Here is a 27,153-nt window from a genome sequence, read left to right as displayed (position 1 = left end):
ATAGTATCTCTGGAAGAATCAGAGAACACAGTTTTGCAACTTTAAATATCATCCAGATTTTTCTTCCCCACTCTGAATGCCTCCCCCACAAAGTAGCTGGTTCCAGGGCAGGAAGGGGAGCACACTGAAAAATGCACACCACTAAATACATCTGACTGCCCTGAAAGCAGAGTACTTGAGATACAGAAGCTTTTGAAGTCACTACAGTAACATCGAATGCACAAGAGTTACCTGGGTAATTTACAAGCCTTCATCAAAGTAAGATGTTCCACAGTGATGCCTATCAGCATGTAATGGAGATACACTCTATGAAATTATGTAAACTTGACTGAACTGGGAACAAAATAAGTCTAAGTAAAAAAAAAAAAATAAAAAACAAAACTAAAGGTGGAGTCATGTTTTTAAAAGAAATATTAATATATTTCAAATGCATGAAACACTATAATCTAATTACAAACAATGTGTCTCTGAATAAGAATTCTGTTGTACTTATTTCTCAGAACTGATTTCAAGATTCCTTTTAGTTAGTAACATCATCTATTTATATGTAGCTTACAAATATTTGTGGTGTTCTTCCTATGTGTCTGTCACCAAAGGGCTCTCTTTTTATAGGTCTTGGAATCCAGTTTAACAAGCCTGTGTGATGCAAAATAATTAACATAAGAAAGTCTTCAAAGAAAGTGAGTTCTCTTAAATAGGTTAAACAATACCTGAATTTTTAGTTACACTCTATATTTGCTCAGAAAATTACTTCCTTGAGATGATTAGATATTAGAGCTCAATCCAAGTTCTGTTGAATGATAGAAATTAGTACTTCCCTCCTCTAGGCTTTCCCCAGCATTTTCTTCAAATATCAATTATAAATATGTGTAATCTATGCAATTTCATAGTAGTTTTGTCCTGTGATCTCTAAAAATCCCTTAGTATCCTCATACTCATATGAGTTTAGTTTTGGAAAAAGTTAACTTTGAAACACCTGAGGAGATGCCCCACAGGCAGCTAGATACGCACGTCAGAAGCTGAGAATGGTCTGTGACAATTAAAATTTGCCATCAGCATGTAGATTAAGAAACTTGCCACTTGCCAAAGAAGTCTTTCAGTAAAAAAAGAGGAAGAATCAGAATTCAAATGCAAGCCTAGCTACAAGACCCCTGGGAGTACTATTTGAAGTGAAGAGATCCGAGTATGCTATAGACTAGCATATAGGAGATCTTTAGTAAAGTAAAAAAAATATTTAATGAATGCTCTATTTTCCTTCTTCCCTCCTTGTTTCATTAAAATGGTACATTAAAATCTGAATTGGGAAACCTAGAAATGGTCGGAATTTGATCAAGTCACTGAAGCTATTTCTCATATCTTCATTTTCTATTTCCAGATCCCCAATTTTATAAACCATCCCAGTAATTTCAACTTGGCAATTATTTTTGCACATTCTCGGTGGGAGAATTTGTTATCTAATTTGCTATTTCACATCCATAGTCTAGCTGGTGCTTCTCATATGGCATAATGATACTGACAGCATCTTACATCCTTTATTATTTTCCAAGAAGACAAAGAAAGATTACTTCTAAATTTCATTGTCTGTAATGATTTTTAAAATGACATCCTATACCATACCATGGGAATAAAAACCACAGTCAGGGACTCCAAAATTTGTATGAATCCCTAAAATATATTATTCTATTTTATGTTATCTAATTTTATTTTATTTATTTTATCTTTTTAGAGAGAGAGAGTAAGGCTGGGGTACAGAAGGAGAGGGAAAAAGAGAATCAAGCAGGCTCCACACCTAGTGTGGAGCACAGTGCAGGGCTTGATCTCACAATCTAAAGACCATGACCTGAGCCAAAATCGAGAGTCAGTTGCTTAACTGACTGAGGTGCCTCTCCTTAAATATTTTAAATTCATCTTATCTGCTGAATAGTAGAGCTCAAAGAAGACAGGCAATTTTCTAATCTATTCTGGGGGCTTTAGACTTCAAATTTTAGGGAATTCCCATCATAAGGACCTGATAATGATTTGTCTCTTCCTATGCTTAAGTTGTTCCCATGTGCTAGGTTCTACGATGGACTTATATTAGAACTTCTTTAGATTTCTAAGAATCACTTCTATCTCTAATACCATGGTGGAGAAATCCAATGACAGGCACTGAGAGGACTGACTGACCATATAAGTAAGGCTCAATGACACTAGAAGATGATGAAGGAAAAAATTCCATTGAGTCAGTACTCTCCAGTCTAGATCCAAAGAAAATAACTTCACTGAAAGAAGCTGGCTTGTATTATCATGTGGTAATTGTAAACATGTGACTATTTATAAACATTCTGATATTAGAAAAAATATAGACCAAGGAAATGTGGCACAAAAAGAAATTGATACCTTTCCTGATCTCAATTTGCTATTATTATTGAGAATATGAATTAAGTAAAATAAATTCTTGATTCCTCTGTTAATGGTAAGGAATCTTAGAAAAATCTACAGTTTTCACCTGGGTAGGAATTCATTTTGGCTGCCTTTCTGGTTACAGTTATAGATAAACAGTATTTCCCATTTCTAGCCTTCAGCAAGGAAGAAAGAACACAGTATGAATTTACATACAGAGAATTATAAGAGCACATTTTTGTGCAATGAGACTTGCTTTTGCACTTTTTTGTAATTGGATTCCACTATGATTGTTTCATGAAATCCAGTTGTGAAATACTTTTGTTATTTAGCTAACTAATCTCTTGAGTAAGAAGTCTGACTTTAAAATATATAATATTTCTTGTTATAAAGCTTCTAAAACTAATGTCAAATGTCTTCAGCTCAAATATTACTGTTTTTAAGGTTGTCATTGAAAGCTCTTTCTGTCTCACAATTCCTTCCATCTGTCCTTCCTTCCTTCCTTCATCCTTTATTCATGCATACTTTGTGTTCAACCTTTTCTAGGCACTGCATTTTTTCGAGGCACTGAGAATACAGCAGAAAATAATGACCGTCACTATTTTAATGCTAGCCAAAAGTTAGGAAATGAAAGGTTTTAGCCCATAAATTATCTGCCCTAGAGCTTTAGATAAAGCCTAGTAAAGCTAAATCAGTGGGTTCTTATCAAACAATGTGGTCTAGGGCAAGTCCCCAAGACTATGCCACTTTAAAAATTCTTTTTTTTTTTAAAGTGTCTTGTCCCCCCTTTCTAAGATTGACTGATTGATTGATTTAAGATTTATTTATTTATTTGAGAGAGAAAGAGCACACAGAAGGAGAGGGAGAACCAGATTCCCCACTGAGGAGGGAGCCTGACATGGGGCCCGACTCAGGACCCCATGATCACAACATGAGCCAAAGGCACCCACTTAACCAACTGAGCCACTCAGGTACCCCCCCAGTTTAAAAAATCTGATGAAACTGGGGTAGCTGTGACAGCTCCTGCTGTCATTCTGTTCATGTTGTTGCACTATTTTACAGAAGCCACCAAGAACATTAAGCTTCTGAGAAAGGATCCAAGACTTCCATTCCCTGGGAAAACTTGAAACTTCTATTATCCCAGTTTCTAAATCCCATAGACTACAACCGGGTATCTCTAATACTCTAGAGAGAATAAAGCAAAAAGTATTACATTCCTTTTGTTAAAAACATGAATAAAATGGGGTAGATTTTACCACCAGAAGACAGGGACATTGGCATATTCTTGATCATTCATAGTCAAAGTGTAAAATTCGTATTATGTAAGGCTGAGAAGGCATTTGCTAGTTTTGCAAGCAGAATCCATTTTCCCTTCCAGTACATTTTTTTTAAAAAGTTTTATTTAATTCCAATCAAGTAAATACAAAGAATTCTTTTCCACAATCTGTCTGCTAAGAAAGTCTAACAGCTTAGGGGTAAATTCCCATCCTTAAGAGATCACATCAGAAAGACCAATATCCACAATCTCTAGCCAAAAAAGACAGCACGATCTAGAGCAGGGGGTCTGTAAATCTTTTCTGTAAAAGCCCAGACTATATATCTTAGGCTTTGCAGACGTATGGTCTCTGTCACAGTTACTCAACTCTGCCTTTAGAGAGTGAAAACAGCCATAGACAATATGCAGATAAATAAGCATGCCTGCATTTCCTAAAACTTTATTTAAAAAAACAGACAGCTTGCCAGTGTGACTCACTGGCCATAGTTTGCCAGCTCCTGATCTAAGTCAATCAGTATTCTGAGAAAAGGCAGTATTTCCCATTTTTATTTAAGTTTTCATTTCTATTTTATGTCCTATCAAATATTGAAATAAACTTAAGCACATACCTTAAATAGCAGAGAGAAATCTTTCACTTATCAGATAATAATAATAAAGAAGTTCTGATGAAGAATATCCCCCCAAAAATATTTAAATGCAACTTTTTCCTATTTGATGGGCTTTTATTATTTTTCTATATTGCACATCACTATCCTCTGCCTTATGTATAGCATAGTGAGTGCAGCATAAATTTTAATTATTGTTCTTCCTTAATCTCCCTGAACTGTGTACAAAATATGCTGAGGGGCACTTGAACTCTTCAGGGACACATGCGCCATCTACATCAATTGGCCTCAGTCTGCAGTTTTATGTCCATTACTATCACTATCCTTTATATCGGCTCCCAGTGCCAGTGCATTTCTATCAATCTCTTTTTCTATGTCCGTACTTCCTCTCACCATAGTTCCATGAATGAAATCTGCTCTCAAATGAAAACTGAATTTGGATTGAAAGACCCAAATAACTTAGCTTCAGGAGTTACATAAGAAACCACCATGAACCCCATATTAAGTCCCTGGCCCTTTCAAGGAGGGCTACATTCCTTTTCTGGGGTCATAAACTTAATAACGGCTATTTTCCACAACACTCAAAAGCTTGTTGGCTTGTTTCTTCTGTATGTTTTTTTGTTTGGTTGGTCGGTTGGTTTAGTTTGTTTTTGTTGTTGTTGTTGTTGTTTTGTTTTTGGCTAGGCTCTAGAACCTTCAGGTTACTGGAAATCTGATTAACAGGTGAATGAGTTTTCTTAATGTACAAATACCCCTTTATTTTCAAGGTATTTGTAAAAACTGATGTGAGCATACTCTTTTGTTGATTTTACTGCGTAAATTTACTGTTCCATATCCTGTCTATCTCTTATTAACTTTGTCTAAGATAATTTAGCACAAGGACCTCACCCTGTCCCATTTACAAACCATTGAGGGGAGCACTGGAAAATAGCAAGCCCCAGGTCTCTTTTCTAATCATTTGGTTTGGGAGACAGAGAACAGGCATTAGTCATTTTTTGTTATGTTTCATATTATTTTAAGATTTCCAGGCGATTCTCAAGTTACTCAAAGACTAGGAACCACTGGGTTATTTTAGAACTCTGTATAAAGGATAAAATGAGGAGCAGTTTACACTGATACCCTCTTTCTCTTCTGTGGCACAAAAATTTTACATATAATAAATGTAGACTTATCCAGAGACTTTAACTTTCTCTTCTTTAAAGAATGCCCCACAAGTTTAATTCCACGTGGCTACATTTCAAAATATATACTTTTTTGATGATCTCACCATGTGGAAAAGGTAGTAAGGCTTTAGCCATCAGTGTTGAGATCTTTTATTCTATTTGCCTTGGTCAACACTTACGTCTTAAATGACTGTTTTTGGTAACTGTGAAGCCACGTGAATGTTACTGTCTTTCTCTTGTTCATAGCACCAGAAGAATGGGCCACAACCCGCTCCAGCCTGAAGGCACCACCGCCAAGGTCAGCCAGAGGGGGATACAGGGAGCACCCCTATGGTAGATATTGAAGGTCCTTCTCACCTGTGACCTCACCTCAAAGACAATTCATAGCCTGTGGTCTCCACATAAACAGCAACAAGACAAGTAATAGTCCTTTTTTTTTCTATTCTAGGGATAACTGCTCATGATTTCTCCCATATATTTCTTGTATTTCCCCCTATACTGTTGGTGTGACATTGACACTAGTATTATTTTACAAAACGGACTAAAAAAGACATTGGCAAGCATTGTCTATAAACCATTCAGTAGGATGATATTCTCTTGGTTGTTTTCATTGTTGTGTGTAAACTTTTTTTTCTTTTTTCTTTTTTCTTTTCTTTCTTTCTTTCTTTTTTTTTTTTTTAAGAAAGAGCATGAATCTGTTAACAGATTTTGAGTCTCAATCATCTAGCAAAAACTTTGTTTAGGGTTGCTAAAAGACTGTAATATGATTTTTGAACTAGCTGATAATAAAGTTGTAGATAAGATGTTTTAACCTGTCTTTTAATATCTGTTAGTTAGATGAAGATGTTCGATATTAAGTTTGTAAATTTAATTTTAAATGCTGTTTTAATGGAGTTGAAAACAAGCAGCTACTGTATGTATGTAGCTAACTGAATTTGTTCAGTGTTTTAACCTGTATTTGTTAAAAAAGAAAAAAAACACACATAAAGTTCCATGTGTAAGCTACTCTAAATAGGAAACCACAATTTGTCAAATATGTTTGCCATAACTTGTCAATAAAGCTGAAAACTTTTGTAAAAACTAAATTTGGAATTACTTGTTTTCTAGCTTTAAATGCCTGCTTTATTTCTTCTTCAAGAGATGCCTAAAATGTTTTCTATTTAAAAATTACAAAAATGAACCCAAGCTTGTTTTAAGATATTTGTGTAATACTTAAAAAATGTATTAATAACTTATGGTTGTTAAATAACTTAAAAGTTAACAAACTAAACTGTTACATGAATCATGGTTAGTAAACACTAATGTATAACATGTTAATGGAAAAAAATGGATTTAGAATAATAAATGGATTTTAAACTATCCTCTAAGCTTTATCTTGCTAAACACAAATTCTGATTGACTTGTTTGCATTAGCATGTCTCTCGTGAGAAAGAGTAATGGAGTATAAAGAGGTAAGATTACCACTTACCACTGTCTAAATGCCTAGTTCTTCAACCTTTGAGTTTCCCCGCACATTAAATATCCCATCCAACATGTAAGCATTGCGTAGATTCACTTTATTGTTTTCACTCAAAGGAGTGCGTGGACTTCATTTGCGTAGTTTATAACAATTTGTTTTGACAAACAAATCATCAGTGTCACTGGCCAGTTGTTGCTATTCAACCTCAAAAACTTTATTTGTAATTTTCAGTGCTAAATATCACCGCCCTTGAAGGCAGTTTAGAGGGCTGATATTTCTTTTGAGACTATCAGACTTGATGGCTGATGATTATTAAGGAAATATGTCGCAGGACTCAAAGGATGACTAAACGTTAAACAGGTAACACTAATAGTGACTCTGTAATTTTGCCTATGCACCAGTAATGTTAAATATTCTCAGTTATTAAGTTCCTGATAGTTAAAAAAGTAAACCTACAAAAACATAACAAATAGGTCTATAGGTTATTAAAACAACTAATTAACATTAACTAGAGGCACCAAAATTATTTTACAATATATAACCCTCAAGGCAATAAACAGAACTAAAATTAACAATAATAGTAATGCAACTCTTGCTAACATCAAACGTAAGCTAAATTTTGATGGAAAAAGAAAGCGAAAGACTTGATGGTAGGGATGAATGCCAAAACTGTTAATCTTTTAAATACAGTTTTTTTGTTTATGGTGGCTTTTGTCGATGTGATTGGTTTACTTTTTTGCTGCTAACCAGCTTAGGCATACTGCTGTTCAGTTTTTGCAGCTGGAGTTGCATGCTAATAGTTTTATGAAGTGTGTGTCTGTCCTCAATTAAAATTGTAAATGTCTGCCTTGCAAAAATGCTGTCGAGTTATATTTAATTTTCTTTTTTTATTCTTTCTCACTATTTCAGGTATCCACAAGCAAAGAGCACATAAGTGAATAGCAGATGTGGTGGGCTAACAAGGATAGAGGTAAGCTTATTTGTTATCCCCTCCAAGAAAGATAATCTGTTTACCCACATACAGCTGTGGCAGTGTGCGCAAACACTGAATGCCGCTTATTGAAACACCGCAAAGGTTTAGACTGTTGTCAAGGAACCAGAGGTATTTTTTATCTTCTTCGAAATAAAGTGACGAACTTGGTGTTTATTTGGTGGGGCTTTCTGAGCTTACTCAGAAGCTTATCAAATGAAACGTGAATTACTAGTTAATCTTCAGCCTTTTTTCTTTGCTACGGATTACTCTATATTAACTTTCCCTAATAGTACAAAAGAAGAGTATTCAAACTTTTAGTCTGCAGTTTTAGGGAAAGAAATCATAATTGTTGGCAGAGATGGAGGAAGGGGAAAAGGGAAGCCCGTAACTAACTGCTCACCTACCCTTTGTCAATGAGGGTTTATTAACATTAACATTTATTTAGTCAATAAAAAAAATTACTAAACTTACCATTATTTTCCCCGGTTATGCCACCGGACTTAGTGATAAACTTCTTGTTTCTCATCTGCCGTTCTATTTGATTCAGCAAATATTTACTGAATTCAAAGCACTACTGAAAATTGAGACTTGATTTCTGTACACAAGGAGTAGAAAACCTGAGCCTGTACACTTCAGACTGAAAACAATGCAAGGGCAGTTATGAAGTCCACAGACTGAGCTGAAGCTCAGAGAATTTCAGTGGCTTTGCCATGACATTTGAGATATGGCTGAAGCCCCAAAGTTCTTCTTGTGGACATGGTCCTTTTTCTTTTTACTATGCAATTATCTGTAATACCACGTAGCCTTCAACTAGCCCTCTAAGAACAGTATCAGAGAGCCTGGAGAGGTCCTAGCACCAGATGAGGAAGAGAGTGCCACCTAGCGAAGGGAATAGGTTGTGTCACTTCACGGAGTCCCAAAAGTTCCTGAAGTATTTCAGAGGAAAGCAGGTCAATGGGCCCTGTGGTCCAGCTTCCTGAAGGCACAGAGTGAAAGCAAAGCCTAGAGAGGAATGGTCAAGTCAAGTGGCTGTCCTTGAGTGCTATGTTAAATTGTTCAGACTTTATGTGAAAAATAAAAGGAAGGCACACTAGGTTTGAAGTAAACAGAGCTAAGGCAAGTATTCCAGAGAGCCATGGCAATCCACACATTTAGTCAATCTTATAATTACGAACTTCATCTGGGAGAACTCTTCTAAAATTCAAACTGTTAAAATAACTATCTAAAGTTGTATGAGCTTCAACTAATCAAGTCCCTTTGTGAAGCCACAGAATCAAAGTCAAAAGTTACAGAGAATACGGTTCGGAATTTTATTTATCAGTAACATTGCACGTCTGATTTGACTCTTTAAAAATGTTACTGTTTTTATAAACCAGGGGGAGAAAGAATCTCTAACCCAGAAGTCCTGTATATTATTCTTCTTTGAGACTTTTTCAAACAATAGGCTTGATCCTGTAAAGCAATGAAAGAGAAACCAGTCACTGTTACTATTTTGATATATTAATCAGTGTGTTTTTGTGTCCGCTGAAATATTTTATTGTTGCTGTTGTTTTATCACCTGTGGCTTTCTCACCATTCAGACTACACCTTTGAACGCATTAACTCAGAGCGGGGCTATCATAGCAAAAACACCAGTGCTGAGCAAGAGAACAGAACATTCTTGGCTACTGAGATAAAAAGTTAAGGGTTTTTAAACTCAAAAATATTGGTTTGTGAGAAAGGGGATTTTGAGTTTCAGAGCTTGGATTTTTAGTAGGCTTTAACCAGGACATAAACTTATGTGTTAACAGTAGATTTAAAAGTCTCCAAACAATCAACCAGTCAATGACTCATCCACCTTCTTCCATATATATTCTACAAGATAAGTACTGTCCAAGTTGAGAAGAAAGCTCAAAAGGCAGCAATATCTAAGATATTAGTTTAAGATATTTGTATGGCCTAGAAAACGGGTTCTGTATATTGTATCAATTGTCCAACAAAAGCCTCAGGTAGGTTTGAAACACAGAAGGGACCGTTATCTAAAGTAGAGCCTAGGGAGGCATCAGGCTTCACAGAGTTCCCCCACACCGGTGTATACCCGGTGCTAGCCTGCAGAAGAATGTTTCTACAGAACGTTTCTCCATGCTGGCAAGCATGAGGCAGGTGTGGCAGCGACAGCCACACACACCACCGCCTCTGCAGGAAGAATGGGCGGGTGCAGTGGCGTCAGCACCGACCAGCGCTGACCCAGATGTGCATGTAGCGTAGATACGATGGGGAAGGGGACGGGATCCGCTGCACCCCCACACCCCACCCCACCCCCCCCCGACAAACTCCAAAACTAAAATCCAACCCTGGGAAAAAGAGATGGGGCAAAAACCGATCTCTGAGTTGATAAAGCAACTCCTGACCAAAATTAATTCATCTTCAGCTGAGATTGTTTTTCTCCAACTGGCAGTCCGGAGACATAAGATTGAAATGAAGCTGAGGTATAGAAAAATATAATTAAACATACACTGCAGTCGTTTATTGCATAACTTTGTTTGACTCTCAAGATAGTCAGAAGTGAATATAGTAGGTTTCTCTGGCAATGCGGAATGAGAGTTTGCCTAAGTTACTGGCCTTTCAGCAGAAACCTTTGATAAAACGCAGACTGTTCAGAGCGGCCCTAGCTAACAGACATTCATTCACCCAGGCAAAGGTTGCCTTCTTCTGTTGTCCATATCAGACAATGACGCCCGGTCCCAACATCTTCACTTCATGACATCATGTCTGCTGTCACTAGTCCTGAAGTGCCAGCTCCCAAAGATGGCAGCCAGGAGGCTAGACCCACTGATCTGCAAACGTCCTCAAGTGCGACATTCACCTCTGCAAGTCATACAAACTTGCATGGCAAATCAAGGTTCCTAAATTACAGTGCATTCCATGCAATGGAAGCTTGAAGTTATTCGGGTGTATGGTCTATGCATTTATTCAGATAATGCTGTAATTCTTGGTACACTGATGATTCTGTGACAACTGGGAACTGTTGTTCACCAAAATACAAAAGGCAGCTGGTCTGGACACTAAACAAAGTATTTTAAATAGTACTAATAACATTAATATGTAAGAAAGTCTTTGTGCCTGCTATTTGTCCAATAAAAAGTTTTACTACACTCAAGTATGATTAAATTAGAATCAATCTGATGCCACCTAAGAGACCAAATAGTGCTTTTAGGTGTTATTTGTAACATTTAGATCTTTTCACTTTCAGTATATTAATGGAATTGAAGCCATTTAACTTAGTAACAATGGAAGCACTAATAGTTTTTAAGTAAATATGACACAAAATAACATATTAAAGGTTCCCATGAATTCTTCTAAGGGAAATAGTTTTTTCCCAAGCTGTATCATTAAGACATTAATCTTGTGCCTTTATTTCTTCACTTAAAAATAGTCTGGTATTCCGAAAACCACAAATGTCCCTTAAAAATGTAACCCTTTAACCATACAGACGTCTCTCCCATTATTTCTACATCTCTTGGTTAACATCACATAGAAGTTTTTAGATCTGTTTATTTTTTTAAGGGAATAAAGAATGGTGATCAGTAATCTGAGTTGGCTGAGTATCAAGTATCAGTTTCAGTAGCAAGAGACCACCTGTTAACGGAAAATTCCATCCACTTGCAGGTTCCATAGGAAGGTTTAATTTTTTGCTCCGAAATGTTCTGTAATACACAATTGAAAATATCCAATTGTATAATTTGTAAAATTTATTCATGTTTAGTATGAGGTTAGAGTATTAATAGTAACAATAATAATATTGGGCCATGTATTTTCTGAGCATACCTTCCAGGCAAGGAACTGTTATTGTCACATTAAAAAAACAAAAAACAAAACAAAAAAAACCTTACATGAAACATCTGTAATGCCTAACCCTATTTTATAGAACAGGAGGTTGAAGCCCAGAGGTTTAACAATGTCACACTACTAATACATAGGAAAGCCAATATTTAAAACAAAGTTTGATAACCCACACACTTTCCAAAATGTTATGATCCCCAACTTTGAATGAGTTTAACTGAAAAGAGATTCTAAAATCTCAGATAGCTTTAATATAATTTCTGTTCTTTAGCAATATGATGAATATTGACTAAAAAAGATTATGATAAAATATTTTAACTTGAATTACATCTTTATTTTGATCTTTGCTCAAATTTGTCATTCTTCCAAAAGTTCTGATTCCATCATAGAAAAATGCAGATGAAAAGTATCCCACATTTGTTGTAAAACATGACTATTGTCTTTTGTAGAACAAATGAATTCACTGATAATCTAAATTCCATTTTGACATTAAAAAAAATTCACATGATTAAATAAGCAAGAAAGCAATTTCAGGCTTTTATTCTTCAATCTGTAAATCAGAACGTGGCTTTAAATACTGAGAGTCAATTTCAAATCAGAAATAACCTTTTTGTAGTTCTTCACTACACAGTCATGTGTTAAGAACACAGGTGAAGGTATCACCCAATGTTAACTATTTTAAAAAGAATTACTTCCTATTATGTGTAGCATTTATCTGGACATTCTAGTTTCCTACTAAAATATCTGAGTTAACAGTAAAATCACAGTTCTTGTTGACAATCAGGCCCCGGCCTTCCATATTCAGCACAAAGATGAATTTCCTATCTCTTTACATGGAATTTATTAATTGGTACTAGAAAGATCATTTACAGTGGGAGAAAAAGGTCACTCTACTTGATATGCTGTTTCACATCTCAATCTCTTATACTTTATTGTCAGACAAATTGAGAAACCATGAGAGGAAACTGTCTGATTCATATACCACCGGATACCTTAACAACAGGCAGCTTATTTGCTTTTATTTAAAAAAAAAAAAAAGTGCAGAGTGAGCCATCTTAAAAATTGATAGCGAGCTTCTAAACACTAATTTAGTTCAAATTTCTGTTCCATCACGTTTCATACTTCACAGTAGAATACAGTGAATGATCTACTTATAAGAGAAATTTGGAGACTCTTAGATAATCTTGGTAGAGCCTCTGCAAGCAAATGTCAGAACTGGGGACATAGGTTTCCTGTCACCTGATGACTCTCAGGATGACTTCTATCAGTAGGAAAATGTTCCCTCCCCTTGTCTCATTCTGCCCTAACACACACATAGCATATTTCCCATATTCTAGCCTCTTAGCCTGCCTTTTTGACATTAGGATATCTTTCAACTTCTCTGATACCACCTTGCTTCTCCCTTCCCAATGCCTTCTGTCATTTTCCCAATTGCACACAGGCATCTGAGAAGCCAAAAGAAAGGCAACTGATTATTACTAGGGAAAGAGCACTGTCCAAGCATTCAACAGAGTACCATGTTAAGAAATGTTTATTGTCTCCATTTTGAAACCAGTACATGCCCACTGTAAGCCAAAAAGTATGCCAAGAAAAAAAAAATCACATTCAATTAAAACAGACAAATACAATATATATATCGTTATATATAAATTAATATTTATATACAACCTCCTATTCACCAAATCTTGAATTCTTAACTATAAAGGGATGCAATAGGTGAGAAAATGTCTTTAATTAGTCTAAGCACTCTATTTCAAAATATAAACTTTAATAAAATAAAGTTTAATAAACTTTAAAAATAAAAAATAAACTTTAATAAACATACTTAAGGAATTCACCAAGATCAATGTATAATATCTGTGCTGGAGTAAACGGAATTTATTTATATTTATTTATTTATTTATTTATTTATTTTTAAGATTTTATTATCTGAGAGAAAGCATGAGCAGGGGGAGGGGCAAAAAGGGGAGGGGGAGGGGCAAAAATGAGAGAGAGAAGCAGACACCCCACTGAACAGGAAGTCTGCTGAAAGTCTTGATCCTAGAACCCTGGAGTCATGACCTGAGCCAAAGGCAGACATTTAACCAACTGAGCCACCCAAGTGCCCCTGGAATAACACTAGTTATAAACATCTTTAAACAGAGAAGATTATATTTACATGTTGCATAAAGATCTTCTTAAGGATTAATGCTGAATTTTTAAACTGTTTCTTTCAACTTGCCTGTTGGAGGTTTAAGAATATAAATTAATTTATTGATTAGAACATAATTATTTAGAACTAACATTTGAACAGATCTGCTGCTTTAGGCTTTCTTATAAAGCAGTAATTTTTAAAATAAATAATACCACATTCCATCAGAGAAACTTCTCTGAATCCTTTTTATCATTGATAATCCCAAATAAAGTACAAATTGGCTTAACTTAGAGAACTTTTTTTTATTTCTAATAATTAAGTCATTCAGGTACAAATAATGGTGTTTCAGGATATGGCAGAATTGCCATGAATTGGGTTTTTTTTTTTTAAGAATATATATATGTATGTTTGTGTATATACATATATATATTTTTTTCCTTACCAAAAGTAACTCACACTCATGGTTGAAAAACTTAGAATGTACAATACAAATATGTAATGTAATTATCCCAAATCCATAATCCTAATCCTCAGAGACAGCTCTGTTAATAGCTTGGTTGGTATTCCTTCTGATTTTCTTTCTCTTCCTTTCATTCTTCCTCCATTCTTCAGCTGCTTGTTACTTATTTATTCATTTGAAATGGGATTCTGTTGTATACCTACATGCAATTTTAATTTTCAGCAGTGAGCTGAATTTGTTTCTTTGTGAAAAAGCAAGCTAATACCTATTCCCATAAGGTTGATTTGTATGTGGAGGATTAAAGTTGCATTATTTATACTATGAAGCTTTAACCCACAATAGATGCTCTACATTGTAAGCAAAATTACTTGAACTTGTGAAGCTTCAGTTTTCTTATAGGTAAGAGGGGGATAATAATACCATCTCCTCATAAAATTGTGAGATATGAATATGAGTATATCCTCCTCAAATTTAGTTAATACTCTCCCCCAAATTATTTTTCCTTAACTAAAAATTTTAACTTTGAGACACCTTCATGCTGTGTATCAAATGTATAAATAAAAGCTAATTTAATCAAAAACATTTCATTATCGAAATCAATTTGTAGCTTAGATGTTTTTAAAATAATCTTTACCAAAATACTCGGCTAATGTAGGCCTTGGACTACAGATGTAAAAATGCTCACCATTATATTCATAAGCAAACATATCCTGGGTATCTTCTTAACAGGTAATATAAGATATGTTTATACACAAGAATCTTATAGTAATGTTGCACATCTATAGCTTACACTGAAATAGAGGTAAAAATGAAAGTAAGACAAGTGATAATTTGGTACGTTGTTTCAGTAATGACAATAATATGAAGAAAGAGATCTTGGCACTAACGGCATACATAAGACATATCAAGCACAGTCTTAACTATTTTTAGGAATTATTTCATCTATTTTCTCAATAACCCTATGATGCAAGTTCTAGGGTATCCCCATTCTCTAAATGAGCAATTCGGGCCTGAGACAGAATAAACTCCCCAAGCTGACATCACTGGGCAGTGGAATGGACTCTAAACCGAAGCAGTCACAATCAGAAACCTCTTCCTTAACCCCTGCACGTGACTGCTGTCCCCTCTGATTTTGATTGACAAATTTTGTAGTGAACTAAGTTTGAAAGGAAACCAAAATGCAAATGTATAATTGATTCTTCAAGCCAGTAAAAAGGAATTAGAGGAGAGATTCTCTTATTATGGATGATGCCAAGATTAAAGTCTGATGATAAATTTCTAAACACTTCTATATACATAAACCAAAATATTTGGAATAGCTCTTTTCCCTGGATTATCTAGAAAATGGGTCATGCATAATAACCCTAAAATCCATATATGTTGTCCCTGACCATATTTATTTGCCCATCTTACTTAAATAGAAACCATGTGTCTTTAAGTATAGAAGTTAGCCTTCATGTGAGGTTGAGATATCCTAAATAAGATAAAACTTCCATGAAAAGTGAAAATAAACTGGAAAAATATATTTCTGGAAGAATAGTAATGGTTACATATTTGTTTACTAATGGCATGTTCTGTTGTATTGATTTGCCCCAATCTGTACAATTGCCAAAATAAAATGGAGTTTTCCTTTGTTTAGAGATCAGTGACAAACACTATTGAAATGTATTTTATGTTTTATTATACTTAACAATAGGACACCAGATGAAGGTGAACATGAGAGCAAGGAAAAAGAAAGATTCGGAAAAAACGTGAGGGCAGCTAGAAGGCTGATAGAGAGCCATTAGAAGTGCTGAGATGAAACAGGTAGCAAAACGAAAAAGGAGATAGACAACCTTTTATGTCCTTCAGGGAATGTAATGTCCTGAGATCTAAAAATATTCAAAAAACACCAACATGTGCAACTTACCACATAAGTCAGTAACTTCAAAAAGTAAAAATATGCCGTCCCTTTAGAACAAACAGAGAACACTCCTCGACTGAATGTATCTGGAATTTCTGTTATCTTCTGTATCTGATTTGCATAAAGCATTGCCATTTCCCCTCACTTTCACTAGCAGATTTTTTTTTTACCACTCTGGAAAATTTCTATGTGTCCAATGTTGAATAAAGAACAAACATTTGCACCAGACTCCTACAGTGTATGTTAATTCAAATTTGTGCTTTTAGAAAGTTACGAATTACTACACATCATTTAACTTCAGAATCATTCAGAGACGTTATAAAACAAGACCACTAAATCTATGAATTCCAAGGATATGCCAAAGTAATATTTATTACACGGCTTTGTAATACTGATGTTTGAGAGAGACTGTCCTCCAATCTATTAAAAGTTTTATAGTTTCATATACTATCTATTGTGAATAAAAAATAGACCCTGTTGGAAGAATTAACTCCATAAATGTTCTCAAAAAGAGTTTATTATTTGTTCTATTTGGATTATTAAGAAGATGTCTAATGTAGGATTTTATAAGTGTAGTAATTAATTCTCTCAGGATTTATGTCTAAGGTGTTTATGTTCTTTTGAAGTAACAATCAAGTGACTTACTGAATCCACATAGTTTTCCATCACTTATTCTATTATTCACTATATCACTCAAGAAAGCACTTTAACTAGAAATAATAGCCTGTGATTAAATGAAATAGGTTTAAAAGAAAGCGGTCTTAAGACAACGTGCAGCTAAAAAGTATCCAGGGGATGCAAACAATTGGCTGAGCTAAATACATTGGTAGATGTCACAGAAGAAAAAATTTCATCAAGCACAGCAACTTCGTTTGAAGATACTCAAGATATATTTTAGGAAAGAATACCTAGGCTTTACCTTTCTCAGGGCAAAAATCTGAGCCCCCTTGGAAAAAGGCATCATGGTTTATTTTTAACTTAGCTAGTATCCTAGACCAGACTGATGGGAGACATCTATTAAATATAATGAAATGAATAAATATCTATCAATTAGCTTTCATCTACTTCTGATCTTATATTTCATATGTGCTACTAGGATTATGTAAATTATTTTTATATGTAAAATGTTAATACTGTATATGACATTATAAGTTCACACATTTGTATTTTTAAACATACCTATTTATTATGCCTTGATACTTTTGAAAACATATACAATTACATTATGTTCATCACAACAGTTCCAAGAAGAAAGCAGGTCAAATTTTCTTATCCTCATTTTAAAGATACGAAAGCAAAATTTCACAGCGTTAAGAGGTTTGTCCAAAATTACATGAAGTCTAAATGGTGGGAGTTGGGCTGAGACATTAACCTCTCCAAAATAACCATCTTGTTTTTGTAAATGATAGTGGCCAATAGTGGAAGAAAGAACAATCAAGGCTGTATGGGAAAGAACACTTTTCATTTATTAAACACTGTTCAGTTATTAAACATCTTACAATAAAACACATTCCCAAAATATCGACACTTACTTTTACCTATATCTAAACATTTATGCATAACTTTAATAATTAATACTTAAATGTTTCCTTAACACATGGCATAATATTGAAGACTTTTTAAAAATAGCCTATTGCAAACAATATGAGGGGTTTGAAGTGGCGGGGGGGTGGGAGGTTGGGGTACCAGGTGGTGGGTATTATAGAGGGCACGGCTTGCATGGAGCACTGGGTGCGGTGAAAAAATAATGAATAATGTTTTTCTGAAAATAAATAAATTGGAAAAAAAATGAAAAAAAATATGCAATAAAAAAATAGCCTATTGCAGAACTACACAATTTTTGTAAAATTTTATACAGATTTTTGTAAAATCTAAATTAATAATTTTTCTGAATTTAGTTAGGACAGAATGGAATTGAAATTAATTAAGTGTAAAACACTAAGTAAGAAATTAATGGAAACATTCTAACTTGATTTATAACATATCAAAACTGCAACTCCCCTTTCTTTAACATCTATGATTAAAAGAACTTCAAAAGAAAACAAAATGGGTTATCATTCTACCACTAGACAACAATTAGCATAACTTTGGCCATCCTTTCACTATTACTGACATTAGTCCTTCCATCTTAAAAAAAAAAAAAAGGACTATATGACTATTGGATAATTGAGATTTTAAATGCCCTGTGAGTTTCAAAATCTAATCTTGGCTCAATTTGCAAAGGCAAAAAAAAGTCACTGCAATTTCCTAATTTTAAACCAAGCACCCTGTTTTTGAGAAAAAGATGCTGGAAGGTTTGAGTCTACATTATCCAGATCATCAGTTGGTCTTGATTTAATTTACTAAACAATTTCATTTAGCAGTGCGAAGATTTGGGCTAGTCCTCTGAAGGGATTCTGCTATTTGGTCCAACTTATCTCTGTCCAGCTTTGTTGCTAAAGTACATCACAAGCACCCAGGAATACCTATTTGTGCGAACCCACTGTTGAGTGAGTACATCAGATCAACAGGATTTACTGCTTTACAACTAAGCTGCTGTTGACACGGTACAGAAAATATATAAAGCATACTTAAAAGAGTCTTAGGCTTGCTCATTTCCAAATCAACCTCATCCCTGAATTTGACACGAGTTCCTGAATTCCTGTTAGTGTGGTGAGAGAGCTGGACTGTACTAGAACGCTTCAGGTGCTGGGGTGCTCCAAACCTCACAGATTTCTAGCTGACTGCTGAGATTGATAAATGCACTTTTATTAAACATATGTGACTAATTAAAATATTAGAGCTTATTATATAAATAAGATAACAGCACCTTAAGTTGCAAATAGTAAAATAAATACATGTATTGGATGATGAGATGATCCTTGCTGCCTCGCTTCCCCAGTGTAGGAGATGGAAGGGTCTAGGAATGTAACATAAAATGTAGACTTTAACTATACCTATGACGCCCACACACAAAGTAAGATACTGACATGCTACAGAGTATTTCTAGAGCATGCATTTATCTATAAAGAGAGTTTATTTGATTATGCTATTTGGTAAATATCTAAATGGACATTTCTACCCTTCTTAGGCTGGATTTGTTTTTAGCAATGTTAAAATATACTATATAGACTTTATTTCATTGATTTCCTAATTAGAATTCATTATTATTGCAGTAGAATTATACCTGTTTCCCAAAATAAACTTGGCTGTTAACATTAATATATTGCAGTTGCATTCAGTCAATTTTATAGAGAGGACGCATACCAAACTTCTCAAATAATTTATATATTTAACTAATAATAACTAATATTTTTATTCTTAAAAGGGCCATAAGACCTCAAAATATAATTATTTAGCTTATCAGACTATTGATTCATAAATAGGGTAGTTGTTTTATTTATCTTTGATTATGTTTAATGTAGAAACAGATTAAAAAAAAAAACAGAACTTAGTAGGGGGCCTGGGTGGCTCAGTTGGCTGAGTCTTGATTTGGCTCAGGTCATGATCTCAGGGTTGTGGGATCGAGCCCTGCCTCAGGCTCCATGCTTAGTGGTAAGTCTGCTTGAGATTCTCTCTCTCCTTTAACCTTTGCCCTTGTTCCCTCTTTCTCCCTCTCTCTAAATTAAATAAAGAAATCTTAAAAGAAAAGAAAAGAAAACAGGATTTGGCAACAGAAATTTTAGGACAAGTCATAGTCTGTTAATTTGTAAATGACTATGTATTATGATGGAATTAAATTTCAAAATCAAATCACTGGAGCGCAACATAAGCTATGAATGTTCTTTATAATTAAAAATATAAAAACAAAACCAAGTCTTGCTTATTTGTATAGAATATCAATTTCACAGTCTTTAATTCTAGGTATACTAGTTCCTTCAGAAGATATTCCGACTTCACCAGAATTTAAGTAAATGAATAAGATTCTTATTTCAAACTGTAATGGAATTTGTTTAGTATTCTATTTTCTATGTCATATATTTCCCAGCATCTAATTGTACTGATTAGGCAGTTTTGAATGTTTATTTTCTTTCTATTTTAAAACATGAAGTTTAGAAATAAGTTTTATTTATTAAAGTGATAATCAATCCAAAATAGGACACTTGCCAAAATTACCCAACAAACTGCCCACTACTCATTCCACTTTGCATTTGTGGAGAATCTAAGCATTACTTATAAGTGATGTAATTCCTTTCACATTTCAAAACATGCCCTTATAATGGACACAACAGAAAAAAATTGTACAACATAAAACACTGAAGTATCATCCAATAGCCTGATTACTTTTAACACCAATGACTTATGTATTATTTTAACACAATGACACCCACGGTTTATTCCCATTATTCTATTTCCCTTAGTTTCCTCTACTCTAATTTTGACATATAAAAATCAGCTATAAGATAACTAGGGAGGAGCGCCTGGGTGGCTCAGCTGGTTAAGCTACTGCCTTTGGCTCAGATCATGATCCCAGGGTCCTAGGATCAAGTCCCACATCAGGCTTTCCCTGCTCTGCAGGGAGCCTGCCTCTCAGTTTTTCTGCCATTCCCCTTGCTTGTGCTCTCTCTCTCTCTCTCTGTGTCAAATAAATAAATGAAATCTTTAAAAAAAAATAACTAGGGAAACATATTATATAGATTTTTATTAGAATATTGAGGATTTATTATTTCATTCCTAATCAGTTATTCTACCAAATGCCTATGCAGCACATTCAAATTTTTGTTTCATGTTACTTGCTCAGTAGTTTCAAAATCTACTAGAAATGAATTTGGATATTAATTAGTATCTAACAAAATATAGAATTGGAAAAGGTATATCCAGTTAAGTTGTAATGATTGGTTTTAATATCAAGTAATGATACATTTAAAAATCATAATAAAAGTCAATTGCTCTACTAAAATGTTTCTTAATGTGCTGTAACACCACACAGCCAACTTTGTTTATAACAAATAATGAAACTGTAGTGCTAAGCTAATCAAATTCAAATCAATTCAATTACATATGTTTCACTGAAATACTGTTTAAGAAACCCAAAATGAACTAAAAAATCAAAGGTTCATTGCTTTATAATCAATTTATTGAGATTTAAACTTCAACCAACTAGGTGATCAATTCATTTCTCAGTTGTGGTCTTAGTGGGAAGTTGTCAAGAACATTTGACATCTCTTTAACTTGCTATCTCATTTGTCCTTGTTCATGAACCTCTTGTTGATACATTAAACCACAAGACAAGAAGGACAGCCACCATTCTGTTAAAATATACACATCAGTATTTGCAAATACCATGTGTATTATTAAAGAGTCTGTAATTTCCAAAGGAAATATGCAGTATCTCTCATTTCCTCAGTTCTTGGGTTTTCTCTTTCTTTCTTTCTTTCTTTTTCCTGTATCTAATGGTGCCCAACTAATTTGGAACAATAAGAAATACCATTAATTGACCTAGTGGTGGAGACATCAGGACTCTTATCAGAAAGAAAAAATGGTAAATGAATAAAACACTATCCAAATATAGTAAAAATATTTTTTGTGACAAATATTTTTTTGTGACAAAAGTCACAAAACATTTTTTCTCACAAATTCAAAAGTGGCTATCTTCTACTGAAAATACACTTTTAGCAATTTCACAAAACTTCTAGCAAAAGAAGGTGTTGAATTAACACATTTTTAATCAACTAGTGCTTTCAGCGAAGTCTTTATATCAGGAACGTAGAAATATTAGCAGGTAAAGAGTTACAAGTTAAGAAAGTACTTGAAACACAAAAGCAGAGCCTTTTTTAGTATCATAAACCAAGTCTCACATTTGCCTTAGTCTGACCTGGTCACTTGTAATTCTAACCCTATTTTGATCTTCAGTTTGAAGGCAGTAAGGCTCAAGATACATAGACCATTTTCTTCTAGAACTTTGATTTTTCTGTCATTCTTACAGGAAGGGAAAAGGTTTCTGAATATCAATGTATGTTCTCTATTCCCTAGCTGATAGTTGGAGTTACTGTAAGAATCCTGGAAACTTTTTTTTATAATAGTTGAGGTTCCATTAAACTTAGTTCTCAAATAGCTTTTTAGAGTTTATTCATCAAATAATTCAGGGTGTTAAAGTAGCACATAAACATTAATTGAACAGACATTAAGCAGTGTGACTGTTTGTTTTTGGTTGATGGAGGACATAAAGGTCCATACCCTGTGGTGGAAAACAATTAGGTCTTCCGATGAACACGCCATTAAATATAGTACTACCAGACTTAGACCCGTTTCACTTTACTGAATAGCAGTCAGCCGTAGTCGACGCCTGCCCAAGTTCTAGGAAGTCATATTTTTACTGTCATGACTTAGCTGCTTATAAATATTGTAGTGTGCCTCATGCCTTATGCTAATGGCAATGACAAATGGTTGTCATTATCTTCATTCAATCTCATAAAATACTTCCTCAGGAGAGGCTGATCATAGCTAGAATGCTGCTTAAAGTTAAACTGTTTTTCTAAAACACAGAATATAAAAAGCACTTAAGTACAAGAGGTTGGATGGATAATTTATTTTGTTTTGAGTATGTGTGACAACCGCTACTGTTGTTAAATTTGCCATGAACTGAATTGAAATACCATATGGGAATGCCTTAGAGGGGCCTATAGGTGTGATTGCACAATGCTCTAAATTGTTCCACTCATCTGGGACTATAGGTGAAGACGTGTGACTGAGAAGCCAGAAGATGGAATAAATCTGACACTGACTGGAGGTTCAGCATTTGAAACGATGGAGGTGAGCCCAATCATCTATTTGATTTCCTTAATGCACTCTGCTTACAGGACAGGTGCAGAACACTTCATTATGGCCCAAAAAGAAATGCTTAAATGGATCAAGCAGATCTTTCATCTGATAGAGGCTAAGTGGGACCCTCGGTGAATGTCAAACAAGTGAGAGACTTTTAGTTTTATTCTACATCATAGCAGCACAGCAGTTACGGGCTGATTCTCTATGTGCATGATTTTCCTATGTCTTGCATCTTCAGAACTTGAGGTTATGAATTTCTGTATTACAGAATAAAATCAAAACAAAAATCAACTAATAAGGAAATACATTTTTTCGAGGGATTGTGATGCTATTCACTTGATTTTTATTAAAAGGCAGATGGGGGACAGAAAGTTCCTGAGGAGAGGAAAGGTCATCCACTACATATGATACATCTTTATGGAGCTTGTGTCTAAAGAGTTATCTTTAAGTCTTCTTGACATCACCTTTTTGTGTCAGAGGGAAAGTTCAGTGTAGTGGGCAGGAAGGACACTATATGATGGGCGTCCAGTAAATGTCTGTCGAATGAAATGGGGTGGAAGGTGGAATGGGGCAGAGTGGGACAGAACACGATAGACCGGGGACATGATTATTTGTTCCCTCCAAGAATTCTACTTTGTTTTAAAACAAAAGGAGAAATAAATGTATAGGATGGATGGGTGGGCAGTGATATATTTGCTTCAAAATAGAAGCTTGTTTTCTTCTTCATGCAAACATTTATTTAAAAAAAAATATGGGGCTCCTGGTTGACTCCGTTGGAAGAGCGTGCAACTCTTGATCTCAGATTGTGAGTTCAAATCCCATCCATGTTGGGTGTAGAGATTACTGACATAAATATAAACTTAAAAGATACAAAAATAAAAAACAATCTGTTTCAAGAGTATAAATTACAATGTATTTATTTGTTTTAATGAGACATGAAATTGGATAAGGGATTTCAGAAGAGTTTCTCTTGCAGGTAATTAACATAATTTTTTTTTAATTAAAGTGCACTTTCTGGGACCTAGTCAGAAAGACGGTAGGGACTTTAACCTTCAGCTAAGTTACAAATACTATAAAAACATCATGCCTCCTATTTTGTCTCAGAGGAGCTTGAATCTGACCTATACATATCATCTTTCCAAAGAGTTCCATGGAAATTTTTCTGCACAGTCTAACACTCCCTTAAGGATTTGTTTTTAGCTAGAGTATACATACATTGTAGATAAGGTGGCTGTGCGTCCTGGTTTATGCCTATTGTCCCAGTGTAATCACGAAGAGTCCCGCCTTTCACTTTCAGACATGTCCCAGTATGGATAACAAATTATGGTAACTTTATCTATAAATAATAATAAAATGTTAATAATAATAAACTAACCTTTTTTGGAAGCTTGTTATTCGCCTAAGACTTTGAAATACTTTCCTGCATAATGAATTCTTCAATAACCCAATGAGGGAGATACTTTATTTCCCTTTGTTCTACAATTGAAGAAACAGGGATGGAGAGATTGACTAGCACGGCCCCTCTCACAGTGGGCAAACTGAAACCAGACTAAGGTCTGACTCCTTAACAGCATAGGTCGGAAGATGGTACACGATCTTCCTATTTGCTGGCTGAAATGAGTAGCAGGGTTTTACTGAATATATTCACAGACCATCAATAGTTTTAATTTGTTATTCTTATTAGCTATTCTAAGACTATATTTTTATAAGGGAACAGACATTTTAAGATGCAAGAAAAGAGCACTAACTAAGCTAGGTTGTGGTTCAGGGTATCACTATTACTATACTAATGATAATAACAATGATTTATTAAGTGACTAGTTTTTCTACATAGGGCTTTCCCTGTGTTCTTCCGACTCTTAAAATAGGTCTGTGGGGCAGAACATTCCAATCCCACGAATGTGTACAGATGGCTTTAGCTACTACCCTAAATTGCCTCAAAGGTTGAAAGAAAGATCGAGGATCATTTCATTGCAGCAGCCCTCCCGGCTCTGACATTCTCTGCCTAGACGGATGTCTCTGGGAGTAACTGGTTATCAGGCTATAAGGCATGAAATCTGGACACTGAGGAAAATTCTTATATTATGGAAATATAAATATATATGAGAATTCTTATATTCTTATATTATGAGATAGATAGATAGATAGATATACATATACATATATATCATATATATGTTAGCTATTATAAATGCTTACTAAGGGCCTGTACTTTTTATACTTTTTTCTTTCATTTTTCTCCTCACCATAGGCCATCTGAGAAGATCATTTGGATTTGAACCAATGTAAGTATAACTCCACTATGCTAGAAGTAGCATCTTTCTCTGAAACTCTCTACGGATTGCCCTAATTCAGGAACCTTTCTGAAAAGCAATATTAAAGAAAGATGAATAAATGACACTTGCTTACAATCAATTTTGTTCCACCACTGTGTAAGAAATATAGATAGAAAAGCAGATATGATAGTATTACATAGAGGTTGTTGAGAAGAAATTCCTTTTTCAAAAAAGAAGTGTAGAAATTCTTACCAGTGCAGAGTAGGTTCTGGTGTGCTGCAGAGAACAAAGTAAATAGAAGTCTGTGCCTATACCCGAAAGATGCTTAAGGTTCACTTGGGGGTAGAAGAATATAAATGTACAAATATGGATTATAAGCTATTATAAAATGCCAAATCCTATAGTGTAATGTGAACAGTGGTTCTTAACTGGGAATACAATGTGTGTGGTGTGCTTTAAAAATACGAATGTTAGGACCGTATTTGCATTGACTTAATAAGTGTCTGAGGTTAGAGCCTGGAAATGTGTATTTTCTAAACTCCACAGGTGATTCTGAAGTGACTATGAATAACAACCACTGATTAAAATATATGTGGACCATATTAATATGTTAATTATGCGGCTTTAAAAAGAAGTGGTTAATATGGGCTGGGATTTTAAAAGGCTTCCCAGAAGAGGTGAGATTTGGATGAAGAGTCAGATATGGACAGAAGGTAGGTGAAAGAGTTTCTTTTTTTTTCTTTTACTCTTTTTAGCACCAAACAAAATCTTGCCTTTAAAGTTTTTTGCCTGCATTTCAGATTCCTAGTAGGTTAACTGGATGATAAAATTTATAACAATAAACACTTGGAAATGTTCCATTCTCTTCTAATAGGAAACTCAGTTTTAAAGTCTTACTTGAAAGCTTGTGTATTATTGCTGGAAAGCTTGTATGTTATTATGGATTATATATTGATTATATATATGGGGGAAGATATATCTATATGTGGATATATAGGTAGACAGAGATTATAGATTTTACTACTTATAATAAAGAATTTTTGTCATAATTAGTAAATGCAGTTTAGACTACAAACTGCCAAGGACAAAATCTATATTTTATTCAAATTTGAATTTTTAAATCTTTATCATAGGGATTGGCACCCAAAATGTGCCTGACATATATTTGTTTGTTGAATGAATGAAACATTTAGATTTATCCCATCCCACCTTCTGTGTAGGGAAGTTTCCAATGGTCTCTGCCTGAAGGATCAAGTATTTGATCTATGAAGATTTTGTTTAGTTAATTTGTTTCCTGACCCAGAACCAATAATCTGGCAAAGATTTTCAACAATTATTACTTTCCTTTCCCAATAAAAAGATTTTCCCAATAAAAAGATGGAAAAGGCAAAAGAGTTGCAAGCTGCAAGCTTCAAGGAGGGGCATTTCCCATCCATGTTTGTGTCCAGAACAGCTGGTAAACCCCTCTTCTTAGACCATTCTCTCTGTGGAAGGCGACATCACTAAATCTGTCAGTGGGAAGGAGAAAGTCTTTATAAATAAGCTTTCCCAAGCTTTCTGCAGATCTGCTTTTTTTTTTTTTTTTTTTTTTTTCTAGAACAGGCTTATTTTGCCATTGTTTTGGTTTGGGTTGTTAACAGTTTTGAAGGCGTGACTGTCAGAAAGATCACTGAGAATCTTTATGTTGCTGCATTACATCTTCCCAGCCCCAAACAAGCAGAGCTTCCTTAGCATTTTGTGGTTGTGGTTGTGGTTGTTGCTGTTGTTAAAAAAAAAAAAAAAAAAAAAAAAAGTCAGGAGATATTCATATTCTCCCTGCAGAATTTTATAATACTTTTGGGAACAGTTTCATTGACAAGAAAAATAATAGGAAGAACAAAGAATAAACAGAAAATAAGAGACAGATGAGAAAAGAATATGATAATATGATATGAAAGTTCTGAATTTATTATTTAT

At 34.5% G+C, this 27,153-nt stretch overlaps 1 protein-coding gene and 1 long non-coding RNA gene across 5 annotated transcripts in view; both read left to right on the top strand.

The window, feature by feature from the left end:
- KHDRBS2 (KH RNA binding domain containing, signal transduction associated 2) overlaps positions 1-6,606 on the top strand; it is a 574,896-nt gene extending 568,290 nt beyond the window's left edge. The window contains exon 9 of the mRNA XM_044253624.1: positions 5,673-6,606. Within this exon, the coding sequence (XP_044109559.1) occupies positions 5,673-5,770 (98 nt within the window). The 3' untranslated portion in view covers positions 5,771-6,606. The remainder of the gene's footprint in view (positions 1-5,672) is intronic.
- A 16,227-nt stretch (positions 6,607-22,833) lies between these two features.
- The window catches only part of LOC122909457, a 28,973-nt gene continuing 24,653 nt past the window's right edge, over positions 22,834-27,153 (top strand). For all 4 annotated transcript variants that reach the window (XR_006385143.1, XR_006385139.1, XR_006385138.1 and 1 more), the window contains exons 1-3: positions 22,834-22,909; positions 25,173-25,206; positions 25,744-25,910. This is a non-coding gene — a long non-coding RNA (uncharacterized LOC122909457). The remainder of the gene's footprint in view (positions 22,910-25,172; positions 25,207-25,743; positions 25,911-27,153) is intronic.

The sequence above is a fragment of the Neovison vison genome, chromosome 1 (assembly GCF_020171115.1).
Source record: "Neovison vison isolate M4711 chromosome 1, ASM_NN_V1, whole genome shotgun sequence".
In the NCBI taxonomy this organism is placed as follows: domain Eukaryota; kingdom Metazoa; phylum Chordata; class Mammalia; order Carnivora; family Mustelidae; genus Neogale; species Neogale vison.
Note: the sequence above shows the minus strand (reverse complement) of the source record. Positions and strands in the feature narration are given on the sequence as shown.